Source organism: Balaenoptera musculus, chromosome 10, assembly GCF_009873245.2.
Source record: "Balaenoptera musculus isolate JJ_BM4_2016_0621 chromosome 10, mBalMus1.pri.v3, whole genome shotgun sequence".
Lineage (NCBI taxonomy): Eukaryota > Metazoa > Chordata > Mammalia > Artiodactyla > Balaenopteridae > Balaenoptera > Balaenoptera musculus.
The window spans coordinates 88,345,117-88,364,332 of NC_045794.1; the positions used below are offsets into that span (position 1 = coordinate 88,345,117).

Consider the following 19,216-nt stretch of genomic DNA (forward strand, 5'->3'; position numbering starts at 1 on the left):
GCTCTTCCAAGGTCAGGGTCTTGAGGCACTGCATGCTCACGAAACCAGCCTTGGATAAGAAGTTTGGAACATAATGAGAAGCTTGGAAACTGAGATCAACTCAGGAAAGCGAAGCCTCACAACTCCCACAGAGGGAAGAAGGGGTTAAAATCATTGGCAGAGTTCCAGTTATGCTGCTGTGCTCCACACTCCCGGTCCCATCTCTGTCTAGTTGAATTTGCATTACGCTAGATCAGCACAAGATGCTGCCCCGCTACAAAAGTTAAATGGCTGAGAGGTTGCAAATCCATATTAAAATTACATTTTGGGATTTTCTGATTTATACAAGGCTTCACTGTAATTTAAAACTCAGATTTAAGATGTGTCAAAGGAAAAGTAGTATTTACACTTCTTTACCAAGCAAAAATTTTGATCTGTCCTTTGTCATTTGCCAAAGGTAACAGATCAAATTTAATCTATTGTGTAATTTAAACAAACTGCATTACCATGAGTTCTCTAAGTGATTCAAAACAGAAAAGTTAGAAAAATTAGGTGTGATGTCTTCTTCAAATAAAAAGCTAATTATTTTACTTACTAAAGAGGTTGCCTTTTCAGACAGTTTTTTTGGAAGGTCATGAACATAATCTGAGCAAGGAGGATTTTATTCTATGACAGCCTGAGCTCTCTGAGTAAGAATATGATACAAGGCTCTTTTTTTTTTTTAAGGAAACTGCCTAATGTTTTACAGTACTGTATTTCTTCAAAGTGATTTTATATACAAGCCAGGCTAAGGACAATTAGTCAGGTAATTGACCAAAAGGTTTCCAGATAGCAAGTTATTTAACGTTGATGTAATAGAAGATTGTTTTTCCAGGAGACTTTTTCTCCTTTGCATGGGTCTCTGGTTTTACCCTACCTCTTCTGCCTCAAGGTTCTCACACCAGCATAGGCTGAAACTTGACTCATCTGCTTTGACAAAAATTGATTCCTCATGGCTTTGAGAGTTACATATTTGAGCTTTAAAATAAGTGCCATGCCCAGGGTCAGGCAGCTGGTGACCCAGGTAGACTGGACAACTCTCCGGACTCATGCTTACCTGCTTCACATTATTTAATATGGCAAAACAACACTTAAGCCCCTGCAAAGCTAACAAAGGAAGCAAAGCTGCAATGTGTCATTGTCACAGTGTCCAGAAGTTTGGGGGATATTTTTACTTAATCTTTCTATTGTGGAATCTTTAGGGTGGTGATGGCAGTTGTGTGGTGGTTGTTATTTGGCAAGAATTGAAATTAGAGGCTTCTGTCAACCTGACTTCTGATTCCAACAAACGGTATAAACAAGGTTCATAGGAAAGAACCTGGGTGGCAATAGCATTTTCTCTTTAATCTCTTGATTTGTAACAAGTTGTGTATTTTAGGAGAAGGGAGGAGAGAGTGGCATAAGGAGACACAAATACTACAAATTTATACAGATCACCAGCTAAGGTTGTTCAGAGTGGTTTGCCAAATAGTTTCAACAACACTGATTGAGTGCTTACTGTGTACAGCTCTAAGCACTGCTTTATCTCATTTCATCCTCACAAAAACCCAATGAGACAGTTATCATGTTTCCCCATTGACCAAGATCTCATAGTAGTGTGAGCCCATGTTGTGACACTGAATGATTCCATCTAGGTTAACTGGCTTTCTGCCCTCCTTTAAAATGTTGCTTGTCTGGTTCTTTTTCTAGAACCAATTTTGCCTTCACAATCCAGACATGATTTCAGCACTAAACGGAAGTACTTGAGCCTATACAAAAGTTACTTACATTCTTGCATGAAACTGTCTCTCAAATAACACCAATGTACACCTGACAGAAGATACAGTGGCTTTCGTGTGTGCGGTTGGGGGAAGGGTGTTTCTGTACACTCTGAAGCACACCCACAGCAGAGCCGAACAGTAGGCCTGACCGCACCGAGCTCCCTGGGACTGCTTATTTACATTAACCACTGTCGAAACTTCTCCGGGAGATAGATGCTGAAGAACCCTAGGGGAAGTAAGATGCTTTATCTTTTGCGTGCACACGAAGTTTATGTCTTCAGAGAGCCTGGGTGGGTGTGACTCCCAGGAGCTAATCATCCTGTCCAGCCATATGCAAATCTGGACTCCTGTTTCTGTGGAGGTGCAGATACAAAAATAGGTAACAAGTTGGTTGCTGACGTGCGTGGGAATGCACTTGCCCGTTTGTGGGTTGGGTTGTCTCAGTTTAGACCGTGTGATAGTGGGCACTTAACTTGGATCGCCCAGTCTAGATGAGGGGTGTTCGGGCTGTAAAAGTTCCACGCGCGGCCGGGGACCTAGCAGCACTGCTTACGGTGGTGCGCCCCGGGAGCCCGGGGTCGGGGGAGGTCAATCCAGCGCTCCACAAGCACCTCCGCCCTGTCACCAGAATCCCCGTTCCGCCCCCAGAATCCCCGCTCCTCCCCCAGACTCCCCGCTCCGCCCAGTCCCCAGCGTCCCGACAGGCCCCGCCTCCAACACCGAGAGCTGGGGTAGGCACCGCTGCCCCAGTTCCGTAAACACTTCTCTCCCCGCCCCTAGCAGTCCCCGGACCGCACCACTCTCAGCCCACGGGGGGGGAACCGTTCCCTCTCGCACCCAGAACACACCCAATCCGAGCTCTCCTTGGCCTCTTTCATCCGAAGATGAGGAAAATGTCCTGTATTAGGTCAGATCTGTCAGAGCTCGGACATCGAAGCTGAAGTGCCCTAGATTTCCCCTTCTCCCCGATGCCGTCTTCCCCCCTCTCTCCGGTTACGTGGTGGCCACGCCGTGGCTGCCTCTCTAGAGTCCCTCCCGGCCCTTTAAATGCCGCGTGGTGGGGGACCGGGGAGGCTGAGGGTTGCTGGACTCGTGGGCTTCTGAGGTGTTTGTGCTGTGCTGGGCGAGGGAACACCCAGAGACTCCTGAACCGGGCTCACTCAGTCGCCTTTCTCCTCCGCCTGTCGCCGCGCCGGAGCCGGTGCGTACCATTCCGGGGAAGGGGGTCGCGGGCTCTGAGGCGATGGGCCCGGGCCGGCGGAGAGGGACACGTCGCCCCCGGGCAGCCCGAGGGTCTCCCTCACCCCCGCTCGGAGCGCCGTCCTGGGACCCGGGGGCAGGGGCGGTAAAGGCGCGCTCCTTGCTCCCCCAACCCGCCACATCACCTTGTTTGACCTCGAACCGCCGTCCCGCGTGGGAGCGGGGCGCGGGCGCCGAGTGGTCACGGTGGGTGTTGGGGCGACCGCGGGCTTCGGGCCCTGGAGGCGCCAGGGTCGGGGCCGCTTGGCCTCTGCTTACATCCCCCTGGGTCCGTGCCAGCGACCGCGCCGCGAGCGGCTTCCCACCATCGGGGCTCCGGGAGGGGGCATCCTCTCGCCTGCGATCCCTGACCCGGGTGGGCGAACTGAGTCGCTGTCGGGGCCGGGCGGGGCCCCAAGTGCGTGTTTGGGGTTTGTTGCCTGGGTTTCCTCGGTGTTCGGCTCGGCCTCCGCCGTCCCCTCCCCCAAGGGTTTGTTTTGACAGGAAACGTGCTGCTGGAGGGGAGGGGCGCCCAGAGGACGTGGGCGAGGGGTGTGCAGATGCGTCCCCACGACTGTACCCTCCGTTGCAGGGAAGAGGCGGGACATGCCCACCAGGCCCGGGCTCGAACCCCTGGGGCTGTCAGGGATGGCTTGTGCTTCCCAAGGCTGCCACTCTGTGTGGCGCCACTTCGGGTCACAGCGATGATTTGAGGTGGCACGTAGACGAACGTGGTTAAGTGTTTTCGTTAGTATTAAGAAAAACTGTTCCCTTAAACCGAGAGATTTCACAATGATACAAAGTTTCCTTTCAAACTAAGTGTATCTAAGTGCAAAAATCTCGTTCAGATAAAGAGAAGTGTTTGATAGAGCACAGGTGAGGATGGAAATGTGGAAACAGGCGTGAAGAGTGGCCCTCAAGTGACTGAAGTTTATGCTGTCTTCGATGGTTATCCTGTTACTTTCACCTTGAAGAAACTAGACAAGCTGTCCTTGTCCCCAGTCGGCCCCTCGGCCCCCAAGATCCCCTTGGTCCCATGGGTCTCCAGCCCAGTCAGAGACCTTGCTCTGTCCCACCTGCCAAACTTAATGAGGTTATGACAGTGGTTCCCACTGCAGGAGGCGCTCTGCCTGCCTTTTCCTCTTGCCTCCAGGGATTTCATCTATCACCCTGGCAGCCCGTGGAGTTTTCCCGACTTGAAGTGGCCCAGAGCTGAAGATACCCAGTCGTGTGTGGAAGCAGCTTCAATGCCATTTTGTGGAGGGTTGAGGGCCCAGAGGGGGAAACAGGTACTAAAACAGGCCAACCAGGGGTGGGAGAAGAAGTGTTTTCAAGTGTGAAAAGTGCCTAGAAATCCTTCTCCCTGACGTTGTAATGTTATGTGTGGCGTGAACATCTGCTTTTTTGGACAATGACTGGCTTTGTTGGCTTTTATCTAGCTCTTTGCTGGCTCTAATTTGATGAAGACCAGGATTCTCCAGCTGAGTGGAGCAGGCACCTACCTCTCTGCCCTGTGGTTTTTGCTTTGCTGCGTGTGAATAACTTTTTAAGCCCTGCTGCTGTTTAGGACTGGTTCTAAAGCAGCACTTTGCAGAAGATGAAGATTTTTCCTTATCATCTGCACTGTTTTCTTCAGAGCCCAGTCCTACTCCTCTGACTCCCTGCCCTTTACTACAAATATATGAATGCTTGTCCTTGTAGCTGACCTTGATCTGGTCTTGAAGAACGATACCCGCTAGATATTTCTTGAAATTTTCTCTTTTCATGACTTAACCTTAATTGAATGGGTTCCATTCCTCAGGGCCCTGCTGGATAATCTGAATAATTCACTTCAAAATGCTTTTGACTCATGCTAGCTATAAGCAATTAACCCTTTTGATAATATTTGGGTTTTAAGGAGGGATTTTGCAGTGCATAAAGAATGGCTCCCTGATAGAGGATTTTCAGTCACTCTAGTGGGGTGGTTGAGAATAATTTTGGTCAATGGACTCTTTCAGTGATGCCCTTCACTGTATAGCACTTAAGCAGACACCCCGGGGGTAAGGTCAGCTTGTTACCCTATGTGCAAGTGTCCACATGGTAGCGGGTAGATCTATGGCAGCGTGGGAGTGGAAAGAATGAGCAGTACGCCAAATTTTCTCCAGCCATCCTAGAGTGGTAAAGAGCACAGGCTTTAAGGACCCACTGCCTGGATTAGAGTTGTGCCTCTGCCGCTGCTATGAACCCTCGAGCAAATAACTTAACCTCTCTGAGCCTCAGGTTCTTATCTATAAAACAGGGATAATGATGATACCTTAGCTAACAAGGTTATGATGAAGATTCAAGAAGATAAAACATTTTAAGCACTTATCATGGGGGCCGAGTCATAGTAAGTACTCAATAACTGTTAACTCCAATTGTTATTATTTGCTATCAGTTAGCATTAGGAGGTTGGAAAGGCACAATATAAGAGTTTCTCTAAGCTCTGGGACTGTGAGTCTTTGCTAATTTGCTAATTTGCACTGGGAATTGGAGAAGGGAGACATAGCTTCTTCACACAAGGAGCTTAAAATTTAGCGGCGAGGCAGATTTGCAGAAAACAACTATCGTGCTTTAAATGACTACATAATGGGAATATGAGCAGTGAGTGAGGCAGAGGAGAAGGGCGGCCCAAGTTGTCTTTTGAATAGAACATGGCTTAATTTGTTCATCAGTGATGCTCACTGAGCTCCTTCTCTATCCCACGTGGTGTTCTAAGCTCTAAGATGACGAATTTAAATGGAATTAGTGGGGATATTAAGGAAGGTCACTTTGAAGTTGTAACATTTGCTTTCAAATCTGAATGACAACAAGGCTCCAACCACACAGAGATCAGGGAGAAGAACATCCCACTGGAAGAGAAAAGCAGGTACAAGTGCTCCAAAGGAGGAAGTTTGGCATGTCTGAGGAGGCCAAAGAAGGCCGTTGTGTCCAGAGCATGAAGGATTAGGGAGAGAGTGGTAACAGAATGAAGTGGGCAGAGGCCAAATCACAGAGGGGTTATAAACCACTGCCAAGAGACTTCTTAAGAAAAGGGAACCCACCTGGAGAAGAACTCTTAAAAGGGATGATTTCTTTTGCCTTTTCAGAAGGGCTCTCGACGATTTCCTGTTTTATTCACTAGGCACTGTTCAAGAAGGACATTGGGACGGGTTTGACTGTCTATAAGAGCTTCTGTAATAGAGTATATCTAAGCTATTGTAGTGGTGGGAACAATCAAGATCTGAAAACTACAGGAGACTGGGCTGTTCTGAATTAGACTTGAACTTTTGGTTCAGTACTTCTTCTCTTTTAACCTTTTGCTTGGAAATAATTTCAAACTTACAGAAAAAGTTACAAGAACAGTACAAAGAACTCCCTATTGTCTACCTTTTACTCATATTCACCTATTAACCTTTTGTTTCATAGGCTTTATTGTTTTGTCTTTTTCTCTCTCGTTGGAGAGAAAGTTGCATATATCGCGGGCCTTTTTTCCTAAATGCATAATCACAGCACATTTATCAACTTCAGTAAATTTAACATTGTAATACAGACAGTAGATTCAAGTATTGTAACCATGTTGTCAATTGATGTAATAATGTTCTTTATAGCATTTTTTTCTTTGGTACAGGATGCAATCTAGGATCATCTATTGCACTCGGTTGTCAAGTCCCCTTTCATCTGGAACATATCCTCAACCTTTCTTTGTTTTTTATGACATTGATATTTTTTTAAATTCATGACTTCCTCTAATAAGAATAAAATAATAATTGATATCTGTCGAGCACTTAGTAGGAGTTTAAGTACTTGACATAGACTATTTCAATTAATCCTCACAACAATTCTACAAGGTAGATAATAATATTGTCCCCGATTCATAAATGGTAAGTTCCCTGTCTCCAGTCAGTAAATACCACGAGTCGAGATCAAGGATCCCGTCCACCTGGCTCCAGAGCCAGTGTTCTTACTGCTTCGGTGACATGTGCATTGTCACTGGTGGATCTTTGCAATCCTGAACCAGTGCAGGATCATTTGCAGGTAGAGTTTGCTGCAGAAAGGAAATAAGGAAGTAAAGTCGGTAATCTGGATGCAGCCCGAGGATCACTGGCAAATTAGAGACTGATCTCTGCTCCGTATGTGCTGGAACACAGGACTAGCCCCTTCAGGTCTCTGTGCCTGTTCCCTCCTCTCTAAAATGTCAGTGGTCATACTGCCATTCATTCAACAATAAGTATTCAAGTGCCTGCTGCCTCCCAGTCATTGACCTTGGAAGGAATGGCATAATATTGCCTTTATTATCATAAAATGTGGAACGGTACAATGAAAAATGTGATATTCTCTTTGAATAGTGACACACTGGAGTGTCGGAGGCTTTGTTTTGGCGTTATCTTCTCTCTTCACATTGACTTTACGTTTGGCCAGTGAGTAAATCCTCCCAGGTAGGATGAGAAGTGGTGTTCCTGGAAAGTTGTTTGGTTTGTTTGTGAGTCGCAATGGTGAAGGTTAAGTAAATCTAGGTTTGTCAGTGTGAGAAATGTTACCTTTCTTAAAGAAACAACCTGTTTTCGTTATCACTATTCTAAGAGAGAATCCAAGATAGCTTTAAAAACAGTCTAATTACCGTCAGTGTCTTTGAGTCAAGTAGCTTTGTCCCCAGATGACCTGTATGGAAACCTGAGACCAAGAAAGGTAAGAGCAAGTGTGAAGGAACTTGCAGAAAACTGTTTACACCATGATGGGCCATTTGCTTTTGACTTTTGTATTTCTAACAAATGCAAGAATTCTGTCCTAGGTTAAATACCAGTCTTTGTTATCTGTAGGGTAACATGCTTTTATCATCATGGAATAGAACTGTTCTTCCCGCTAGAGTTTTTAATGACTGAAATGATGATAATAACAACTACTAAAGCAAATAATACTAACAATAGCAAACATCTGTATCCTGTTTACTCTGTGTCAGACACTGTTCCAAGCACTCTACATAGATTGACTGAATGAAATCTCACACCAACCCTGTGAGTTAGGTATTATTAATATGAGGACGCAGGCGATTTCTTGATAGAGTAATAGTGTGCATTTCGGCCTCAAAGAAAGTTTGTGCTTGGATCCACTAAAACCCAGTTGTAATGTGGAGGCTTAACTAAACAAGAGTTTCTAAACATTTTGATGCTTTTACATTTTCTGTTACATCCCCTATGCCAGAAACTCTACCTCCAGTGAATTGTTGGAAGAGAGCGTAATTGCATGTTATTAAGTATGTCTGCCATGAGCACATTTAATTTCTCAGAGCTTCTAGTGATGCCTCATGGAACTCTGGGTTTATAGCATGTTAGCAATTCCTCACTGAAAGGCACCTGGTAGCTGGCCCAGCCCCCTCCGAAAAATGAGGTGAAGAGAGCAGACTCGATGTGGATAAAGTCACGCAGCAAATCAACAACAGACCCAGGCCTTACACCCAGGACTTCTACCTCCTAACCTAGAGCTTTTTGTTTTTTTTAATCTTTGTACTTAGCTGCCTTGTTAAACACAGTTAAGAAACCTATGAAGTGTGCTGTTCAGCTGGAGTAGAAAAATGAAATGGATAGTTACACCTATTAACCCAGTTCATAAATTCCAATGGATGGAAGCTCTTATTCACTCTTACTTGGAAAAATAGCCAAAGTGAAGAGAAATTGAGGGCAGAGCATCACAGCACAGTTGTAACAGTTGAATGAATGAAAGAAATAATAAACTGGAAACAGAGTTTAAGATTTTCTAGTAAGAGTGTGACAGGACCAGGGAATATTGAGTCTTAAGCCTAATAAAGCAGGTTGAGGTGGGAGGTACTCTGCTCCAGGCCTTGAACTTTGACAGCAACAGGCCTGTAAATGTGAAGTGATATCAGTTTGCAAATGTTCTGGCTGCAGCTGTACCAGATGGGATTTAGTGATTCCCATTCAGCTAACACCAAATGCATATTTGTCACGTACTTGACGCTGATGATGGTGGACGAGACACAGTTCCTGCCTATTAAGGAGAGTCGGAAGTAGCCACAGGAGGAAAATAGCTACAAGGGTCTAAGTACTATTGCGCAGATACAAGAAATGTGCTGCAGGTGTACAAAGAAGAGTGCCCTTAGCTCTGGCCACGGCGTAGAGGGAAGGCTTCCTGGAGAAGCTAGCATTTTCGAGAAATGCCATCAGTGAGAAGTAAGATGTTGGCGAAGAGAGAAGGCTAGAGGGAAGGGTAAGCGCATCAGTTGGGATTTGGGGGTTCGGTGGAATTGAAAGGGTTAGAGCAGACCCCTTTCTTCTGTCCTCTATCCCCACCCCCAACTGTCCCCCTTCCAGCAGACGGGAGTTAACGCTCAAGGAGAATGTAGTTTGCCTGGGGTAAAGGAGGTGAGTTCACTGCTGAGGATGCCAGGGGTCGGCCCTCAGTCTGTGTCCGAGGTGGTTGGCTTCTGGGCTTTAGGAGAAGGCGAGTGTATCTACTGGAGAGCTTCCTGGCAGCTTGTCCCCACTGCCTGCCCTTCGTTTTGCAGAGGCAGCCTCCAAGTTGGTGGTTTTCTGTTTGCGAAAGTGGTAGGCTGAGCACGGGTGCATTTCTACAAGTGGCAGGACTGGAGAGGTTGTTTAGGTGAGGCCAGGGGCTAGTGCCCTTGGGTTTTGACCTTTTGTAAGTCCCTCTCAGGCCCATCCATTTCTCTGTCATCACCCGAAGGATAAAGAATAGCACTGTTTCTCTCAGCAAAGGCTTGATCCCCCTACCTTGGTCCCAACCCCACCTCTCCTTTCTCGTGCTTCCTCAGCAATGCCTTGGTTTCCCTTTCCTTGTCCTCCAGCATCTGGCACACACAATTTTAGGTAACTGGACTTGAGAGCCATGAGAGGATGGCCCTGTGTATTTTGTTCACTGTTACTTTTCCCAGTGCCTGGTGCATAGTAGGCACTTAATACACGTGAAAGGAATCATTGAAGAAACTGCAGGCATTTCCAGGCATTCCATGGGTAGTTGTGGTTTCCCGTTCTGAGAGCTTTAAAAGCTCTGAGTACCTCATTGCTGGCTCAGGTTTAAAGAGACTCAGTGAACCCTTACTATCATTACCATCCGTTCAGGATTTGAGGTGCCTTTTGCCTCGGGCCCAGGTTTCCCCTCAGTGTCAGCTATCACCACACTCATATCAGGGCCAGCTTCCTCACAGGCCTGGCTGAGGATCCTGGGGTCAGGCCTGAGCATCCTGTGTACCCAGGATCTCCTTTCCAGGGGGTGACTGGGCCCAACTGCCCTGCCCTTCCCTGGGAAGCAATCTGATGTCCCAGAAACAGCCGTGGATATAGAGTCCAGGGACTGGCTTTATGGCACAGTAGGTCTCCTAGTGTCTGTTCTCCCCCCAACCTGTGAATCAGGATCTTTTGTGCCTGTTTGTTCATTGGATGGCAGTGGGTACTGTCTAAAGTACAAACCAAATATCAGGCCTTACTCTTCATAGCGTGACAGTTCATGGGAAAATGGAGGAGAAAAACCTATATACTTGCCAACCAGAAATTTTAATTAGTCTTCCTGTTTCCCTAGGAGGCTCACAGACAACTAAAAAGGCTGATTTCAAAAATATTTTATTTAAAACAAAGAGGAACAATAATAATAGCAAACATTTGAATGCTGTGCTAAGCACTTTAATAAGATTAATCCCATTTCATCTTCAAGCAACCCTATGAGGTTAGTCTTCCAGCCCAGCTTGACTCATGAGGTAGGGAGTTAAGTGACTTCTCCAAGGTCACATGTCAAAAGACAGAACAAGCTTCAAACCCAGAGCCTCACACTCTCACTCTTACCCTCCCACGCTTTAGCAACCCCAGGAGGAGAGAGTGTGTGCTCTGCGCATTGTTTTTTGAGGATGCTTTATTGCTGGGGACTGCTCCACATTCACACCAAGTATGTCCTGTGTGAGCTCACACCTTGGCTGTGGAATCCCTTTCTGGAAGGCAGTCTTGCAGGCCTAGTGATAGCCTGGCCCGGGTGCCATGGGAGGAAGGAGGTCATCTTCTGGGGGCCTTTCCAGTGCTGTGACACATGTGACACGGCTGTCTACATTGAACGAAGTGCCAGCACCACTGGGGGGAGAACCGCAGAACGTTGACACAGGGTCTGTTTGTCTGTGCAGGTGCTGTCTCTTTACCCACACTCCAGTGACACAAAATGCCCTTCAATGGTGAGAAGCAGTGTGTGGGCGAGGACCAGCCAAGCGATTCAGACTCTTCCCGGTTTTCCGAAAGCATGGCTTCGCTCAGTGACTATGAGTGCTCCAGGCAGAGCTTTACAAGCGACTCTTCTAGCAAATCCAGCTCTCCTGCTTGTAAGCCAATGGGGAGTGGAGGTGGTTCTAGACACGCATGTTGGATTTTAAAACTCGGAAATGAATGAGAGCAAAGTACTGACTTTTCCCTTCTAGATGTACTGGAATGGCACTGCCGGGGCCCTGCAGCTGTCTTGTACACGCTCTCAGCAATAAATTGCCACTGAAGTTTACAGTCTGCCCATTTTTATTTTCATCACTGTCTCTGATCTGCTTTGGTTTGGCTATAAATCAGGTCTCCTAACCCCACCTGTCTTCTCTCTCAATTAGCAGAAAGCTACTCCTTCTTGAGATCATTTTTGAGCCACATTCAAGGGTAAATTCAAATCGGTCCTTTCTTATTTACGTGGAACGAAACTTGCCCCAACTCAAGGGTCAGGCAGGAAGTGAAATAATCTAAAGGATTTCCTACTGATTTCAAAAACTGTTGTGCAAATCACCCCAGAAAAGTGCCCACGAAGAGAATTACTGCACTAGGAGTATGAGAAGGAATGAAAAGAGTGCCATGGTGAAGGGAGATGTCTTTTTCCTTTTTTGTGTGTGGAAGCTAGAAATGTGTGAAGCCATGTGTTTGTCTTTTTTTTTTTTTAGCTTTTTAATTGACATTTTGTATAGGAAATATAACTCCTTAAGCTGCCCAAGCAAATGCAGAGAGAAGCAACTAGCATTTAATATGATCAATGCCCACTTCAGAAAAAGTTTGTTCATTTGTATTTATTTTCTTTTTTTAACATCCTTATTGGAGTATAATTGCATTACAGTGGTGTGTTAGTTTCTGCTATGTAACAAAGTGAATCAGTTATACATATACATATATCCCCATATCTCTTCCCTCTTGTGTCTCCCTCCCTCCCACCCTCCCTATCCCACCCCTCTAGGTGGTCACAAAGCACCGAACTGATCTCCCTGTGCTATGCGGCTGCTTCCCACTAGCTATCTATTTTACATTTGGTAGTGTCCATTATATATGTCCATGCCACTCTCTCACTTTGTCCCAGCTTACCCTTTCCCCTTTCCCCTCCCAGTGTCCTCAAGTCCATTCTCTAGTAGGTCTGCATCTTTATTCCCATCTTGCCCCTAGGTTCTTCATGACCATTTTTTTTTTTTTTAAGATTCCATATATATGTGTTAGCATACGGTATTTGTTTTCCTCTTTCTGACTTACTTCACACTGTATGACAGACTCTAGGTCCATCCACCTCACTACAAATAACTCAATTTCGTTTCTTTTTATGACTGAGTAATATTCCATTGTATATATGTGCCACATCTTCTTTATCCATTCATCTGTCATGTATTTATTCTAAATTAGTACATTCTCATTTTAAAAAATGGAAAGGTAGATAAGTAGAAAGAAAAGAAATTATCGCCTATAATGTCACCCAAAGATGACAGGTGATAGTGCTTTGTCATATCTTCATACTGCACATAGACATACGTATGTATATGTATGTGGACTTTTTTCACTTACTATTATAACTAAAACATTTACTCATGATAATGTTTTTTTAAAACGTTCTTATGACTGCTTACTACTTTACCAAGGGAAAATACCATCAATTTATTTAACCTCTGATTTATCATTGGGCATTTAGTTCATTTCCTTTTTTATTTTTTATTTTTTTTGCTGTTACAAATAGTGCTTTATGAACATTGTGGTGCATAAAGCCTTTCTAGGAATTCCTTTGGATATAATTGGATTGCTGGACCAAAGGATACAGACATTTTTAAGGAGAATCTTAATGGGAAAGAGAATTGGCAAAAGAATTTATTAGCAGCCCCTCAGCTTTCAGTGCTTTTTCTCACTCTTTATACTATACATGGAGTTGATGTCTCCAGCAGGGTACCTAGGTGTCCTGAAGAAGGGTTTTACTAATTGTATATCAGCATTCCTTCCTCCTCCTCTTCTTCCTCTTCCACCTCCACCTTCTCCACTACCTCCTCCTCTTCTTCTTATTTCTAAAATTATTTTAAGGACTTCCCTGGCAGTCCAGTGGTTAAGGCTCCACGCTTCCCATGCAGGGGGTGCAGGTTCGATCCCTGGTCTGGGAATTAAGATCTTATATGCCACGTGGCGCAGCCAAAAATTTTTTTTTAAATAAATTATTTTAGGTAGCGAAGTATTGCCAGTCAGGATTGTTGTTTGAGGTAATGATTTTTAATTAACAGAAGCCAAGAGTTCCAACAACGATTTCAAAAAGACATGACGTGTTAGAATAATTTTTTGAATAATCTTTACAGATAACTAAAATAATTCTTTACCCACTATTTCCTACTGAGAAGTAGATTATCAGCTTATCAGATTTATTTTATTTTAATTATCTACATTTATTGAGTTCTTACCATGTTCTTCACTTAAATTATCTTGTTTAGTCACCTCAGGACAGTCCTATGAGGAGGTAAGTTATGCTTCAGCAAAGTCAAATGATAACTACCAATTAGCAAAACTTAGAATTGTGCTATACAGCGAATACTTTTCGAAATTATAGTTTTAAAAAAACAGTTCATATTGAGTCTGCTTAAATTAATGGGAGCTATGAATTACAGAATAAAAAGTAGTCATCAATTTCCTGTAGAGTACATGTAATAAATGCAGATATCAATATTCTCTAAAAAATGAGGTGATTTAATTTTTAAAAATAACTTATAATAGCCTATATTAGTAAAATTTTCTCAGAAACATTTGACAATTTATTTTCTTTCTTTTTTTTTTGAAGTTGTAAAGAATAGTTTTATTGCTTTGCCAAGCAAAGGGGGCCACAGAGGGCTAATGCTCTCAAAACTGAGTGTCCTGACCTGGAGGGGGTAGTGAGGAGTCTTATAGTAATGGTTCAAAGAGGAGGATGTGATCAGCTCATGGGCTTTCTTCTGATTGGCTGGTGGTGAGGTACGTGGGAGTCGGCATCATCAACCTTCTGGTTCCAGCCGGTCCTGGGTCTGAGTGTTGTGGCAGCATATAGTTAACTTCTCCCACCTGGCGGGGGTTTCAGTATCTGGTTTCAGGACTTAATGAAGCTCAGGTTCTTGATGTCTCCTTGCAGAAAGAATTCAGTGAGAGACAGGGTGATAGGTAAGAAGTGGATTTATTTAGAGGGAAACACGCTCCACAGACAGAGCGTGGGCCATCTCAGAAGGCGAGAGCGGCCAACAGTTTATTTTCAATACAGTAACTGAAGCTATCACAGGAGTTCTTAAATTTTTGGAGCCTTAAGTATTAAGCAGGGGAATCGATCTATTTTGATATATATTCTTCTTACTGAAAATATATGTTGGAGTAACTTAAACCCTGTGTGCATCAGGAGGCTTCATTGGATGGCAACTCCTCTTCCAGGGCATTAACTGGTTTTTGTCTTCCTTTCAGCAACAAGCCCTCCCAGGGTTGTAACATTTGATGAAGTGATGGCTGCAACAAGGAACTTATCAAACATGACTCTTGCTCACGAGATTGCTGTAAATGAGAACTTTCAATTGAAACAAGATGCCCTCCCTGAGAACAGGTAACCTGGAGGCATGTGTTGTGCATAACCTGTGCTGCAGACTGTGTGTGTGTGTGTGTGTGTGTGTGTGTGTGTGTGTGTACTGCGAACACAAATTTTCACACTGATTCCTGGACAGTCTCGTATAATATCCACTAGGAGTTAACAGTATTTAGTTCTCTAACAAGGTCTTACAGTTGTTTTTTTTGTTTGTTTTTTTTTTTAAACATCTTTATTGAAGTATAATTGCCTTACAATGGTGTGTTAGCTTCTGCTTTATAACTTACAGTTGTTTTTAAAACCACTCCTCTAGGGTATATGTTACTCATAATCTTTAGAATTCAGCTTATATGTCTCTTCCTGAAGGAAGCTTTTCCTGACATTCCTGAGCCCACTAGACTACATTAAATCCTGTTCTAAAGACTCCTATAGCCCCCTCTACCTCCCTCTTGTTAAGATGTCTTATAATTTTAGGTTCAAAGTCTGTCTTTCCCACTTGACCAAAAGCCCCATTAATGGAGAAACTATGTCTATATTGTTTGTTCTGTCCTTATTGCCTAGCAGAGTGCCTGACATGTAGTACCTGCTCAAGAAATATTTGCAGCCTGACTTATTAAAAACTAATATTCAGGTTGTGAAAGATAAATAAATGCAGCTGAGCTGCCAAAGTGGTAAGAGGTGATCCAGAAGCCTCTGGAGGGAGGAATCACAGCTGCATAGGCACCCCTGGTTAACCTCATGCCCAAGGGATCTCTAGTTAGAGCCATGCCCTTATATCCTACCTCAGTCTTTCTGGTTTCAGTGGCTCACAGGTCCCCTGGGACAAAGAGGAGAAAAGGCTTGCAGCCATTACTGCAGGCAAATCATCTTTAGAGGCAAAATTGGCTCATGGATAACGGCACTGAATCTTAAAACTCACAGTGCCATTCATAAATTGGGAGGCATTCTCTCTGTCAATTAAGACAACATATAATATTTGATTCCCTTCAGAACATTTTTTGTTTTAAAGCAGGAAAATAGTAAACACAATAATTTTCCTTCTTTAAAATATGGATCATAGTCCTCCTCCTGGGGATGTTGTTTATAATAATCACTAATACTTTTTAAGAGTACTGGCCAAAGTAGGTTTATCTGTTTGGTTTTCTATGGTGACTGCATTTCACCATGATCCTTTGCTTACACCCCCAGGCCAGGCCACCATTGTCTCTGACCTGGACTCTTTGTGTCCTAACTAGTTGCCCAGTCTCCATCCTTAGCTCCCGCACCGTCCATCCTCCACATCCACAGGTAGCCACAGTGATCTTTCTAGTGGGTAAATCAGATTAGATCATGTCTTTGCTTAAAACCCTTCAATGGTTCTGTTACACTTAGAATAAAAATTCAAGCTCTTTAGTATGACGAGCAAGGCCCCCCTTCACTGACCATGTCTCTTACTCCTTTTCCTCCTGCTTGCTGTGCTTCAGCCACGCTGAAGCTTCCTCGCTGATCCTGGAGTATACCAGCTTGATCCTGTCCCAGGGACTTGGACCTTCTTCCTTCTTTTTTAATGTTTTTCCCATAGATCTTCACCAGCTGCTTTCTTTTCCCTATTTGGGTCTCAGCTCTAAGGTCACTTACTGTCTTACAGAAGCTTTCTTCAACCACCCCGCCAAATCGGCACCTCTTCATCATTTTGGACCACATTGTCTTCCTCTGCCTTCCTTGTGGCTCTGAAATTGTCTTACTCACTTTCAGCGTGTTTTTTGTCTTTCTGTCTCTGCTAACATGTAAGCTTTTTGAGAGCAGAGGCTTTCTTTTCACTACACCCAAGCACCTGAAACAGGGCCTACCACATATTGAATTTTGAATAAACATTTACTGATTAATAAAAATGAATTTTTGAAGTTAAAATAAGTATGTTTTATGAAGTACAGAAAAGACAAATTTGGAGTGTTTGTGCTTTAAATTCAAAAGTTGCAAATACAGGCTGAATGAAGGTCCTTTAGGATCAGACAGACCCCGGGGTTTGAATCCTGGCTCTGCTGTGACCATATCTGAGCCTCGCATTCTCCACAGCACTCACTCTAAATGCATGCTCCTGGGCATATAAGTGCCTTGCATGTAAGTACTTTGATACTATGGAAGATATGAATTCCCCTTCTCTTCATTTTCTGCCACGGCTAGAAAATGTGAGCAAGGGAAACAACATGTAGAGTTGGGACACATTACCTTTGTTTAAAAGTGAAATAGCATATCATTAGCTGCTGATTTTTCAGATGACCCTCCACAATGACCAAGTTGTTACTTTTTTTTCTTTTTTTTATCAAAGCATAAGCGTTTATTATTTGTGACAAATAAGGAGACAGGGTGATAGCTCTCAAAGCACTGTCTCTTGTTACTCTTTAAAATATGGCTGACTCTCATATTTGACCAAGTGGGGGGAAGCACTTGATAAAATAAGCCAGATTTCTGATACCAGGTAGGAATGCTTATAAATGATTTGACTGATTTCATCTCCACCTCTTCCTCCCTACCTCTTCCACTCCCCAAAATTAAAAAGCTTGTAGCCTTTGGGAAAACTTAAACTCCGACATCCCTCAAGGAGCTATAAAGTTGTTTTAGCTCATTCCTGGTTGGTCCATTCAAGCCAAGTACATGAGGCTTGTAAAGGTCAGAACAAAAGTCTGTCCCAGCAATGTTTGTCTTTCTAATTGTTCTGTAATTGCTCAAGAGAGTCTCAAACATTGGAAATGGCATTTCTGTTGAATAAATCTATTCAGGCAACTAGAATAAGTTTTCACATTTAAAGTGGCTGAGTAGAATATAGTACTTGCAGTTACAGAAACAGTTTTAACTCACACTCCTCAGAAAGCTAATTTTCACTTCTCATAGCATTATTGTATATTTAGCTATTTGTACTTTAAAAGAAAAATTAGGAGATATGCTTAACTATCAAATTATGAATTCATTCACCATGCATTCAGTGAACCCTCAGTAAATGACAAGTGCTATGCTAGGTACAGTGGTGGGTACCTAGAAGAAGTGGCCTCTACCTGAGAGAGGTGTATAGCCCTGTGTGGGATAGAGACTTGCAAGTAATTACAGTTCAGGGAAATATGCGCTTTTCTAAAAACTGTTGCAAAATGGTGTAGGAGTTCAGTAGGGATGTGGGTTTTATTTATTTATTTATTTTAAAATTTATTTATTTATTTTTATGGCTGCATTGGGTCTTAGTTGTGGCATGCAGGATCTTCGTTGAGGCATGCAGGATCTTTTATTGCGGTGCACGGGCTTCTCTTTAGTTGTGGCGGGTGAGCTCTGTAGTTTGTGGCTCGCGGGCTTTAGTTGAGGCGCGCAAGCTCAGTAGCTGTGGCGTGCGGGCTGAGCTGCCCCGTGGCCTGTGGGATCTTAGTTCCCTGACCAGGGATTGAACCTGCGTCCCCTGCATTGGAAGGCGGATCCTTTACCGCTGGCTCACCAGAGAAGTCCCTGTGTGTTTTAACATACACCTATTTTAGGGCATTGACATACAGGGTAAAGCAAGGTGGCCACCTACTCTATTGTTAGCCTGTCCTAGGAAGGCTCCTGTTTCAGCAGTTTTGGTCTGGCCAACTTTAAATGGGACATCTAAGCTGAAGCTGGCAGGCAATCAAATGCATGTCTCCTTGGGCCAATCTGTTCTGTTCCATGCCACGAAACTTCAGCTGTTAAGGAAAGAGCAATTTTGCCATCTCAGCCGCAAAATCTAGACCAAGTCTAAAAGTCTGTGTAGAAGAGTAGCTAGGTAAATTATAGTATCTCCTTAGGATGAAATTTTATGAACATATCAAAAGCTATAAGGTGGAAGCATTTAAAAAATCTAGGGGAGACACTTAAGACAGAATATTAAATGAAATAATATTGTACAGACTCAGTATTAAAACAATTATATTAAAACAATGCATTCATTGAACATAGGTCAAATATGTCAAAAGATTAATAATAGGATTATGAGCAATTTTTATTCTCTGTTTTTCTGCATTTTCTAAGATGTATACAATGAGCATCTTTCTTTTATAATCAGGAAAAATAGTGCTTATTTTAAAAAACGATCCATTTCATTCCTGTAGCTTGGCCGGTAGAGTGAGGCACATTGTCCACCAGGCCTTCTGGGACGTCTTGGAATCAGAACTGAACGCTGAGCCCCCTGAGTATGAACACGCCATCAAACTGTTTGAAGAAATCAGAGAGGCAAGTTGATGTTGTCTGTATTAATTAGTAATTTTCCCCCCAAAGCCTGTTTTCATGTCCTGCAAAGAGTATTGGAGACTCTTTTTGAAACACTGAGCCAGTTCAATCACCAAAAGGGTTTCTTCCTGCACCTCCTGGAATGGGGTGCAGGCTGGGAAAACAGGGCAGCGACAGGAACTCAA

The 19,216-nt window shown here is 43.7% G+C and overlaps 1 protein-coding gene across 2 annotated transcripts in view; it reads left to right on the top strand.

Moving 5' to 3' along the window:
* The first annotated feature begins 2,826 nt into the window (after nt 1–2,826).
* Nucleotides 2,827–19,216, top strand: part of TCP11L2 (t-complex 11 like 2) — a 40,555-nt gene continuing 24,165 nt past the window's right edge. The window contains exons 1-4 of one of the 2 annotated variants that reach the window (XM_036866731.1): nt 2,827–2,979; nt 11,158–11,349; nt 14,711–14,846; nt 18,914–19,034. In XM_036866731.1, the coding sequence (XP_036722626.1) occupies nt 11,193–11,349; nt 14,711–14,846; nt 18,914–19,034 (414 nt within the window). In that variant the 5' untranslated portion in view covers nt 2,827–2,979; nt 11,158–11,192. Of the gene's footprint in view, nt 2,980–10,612; nt 10,713–11,157; nt 11,350–14,710; nt 14,847–18,913; nt 19,035–19,216 lie in introns of those variants that run through there. The other variant, XM_036866733.1, reaches the window with a different exon arrangement.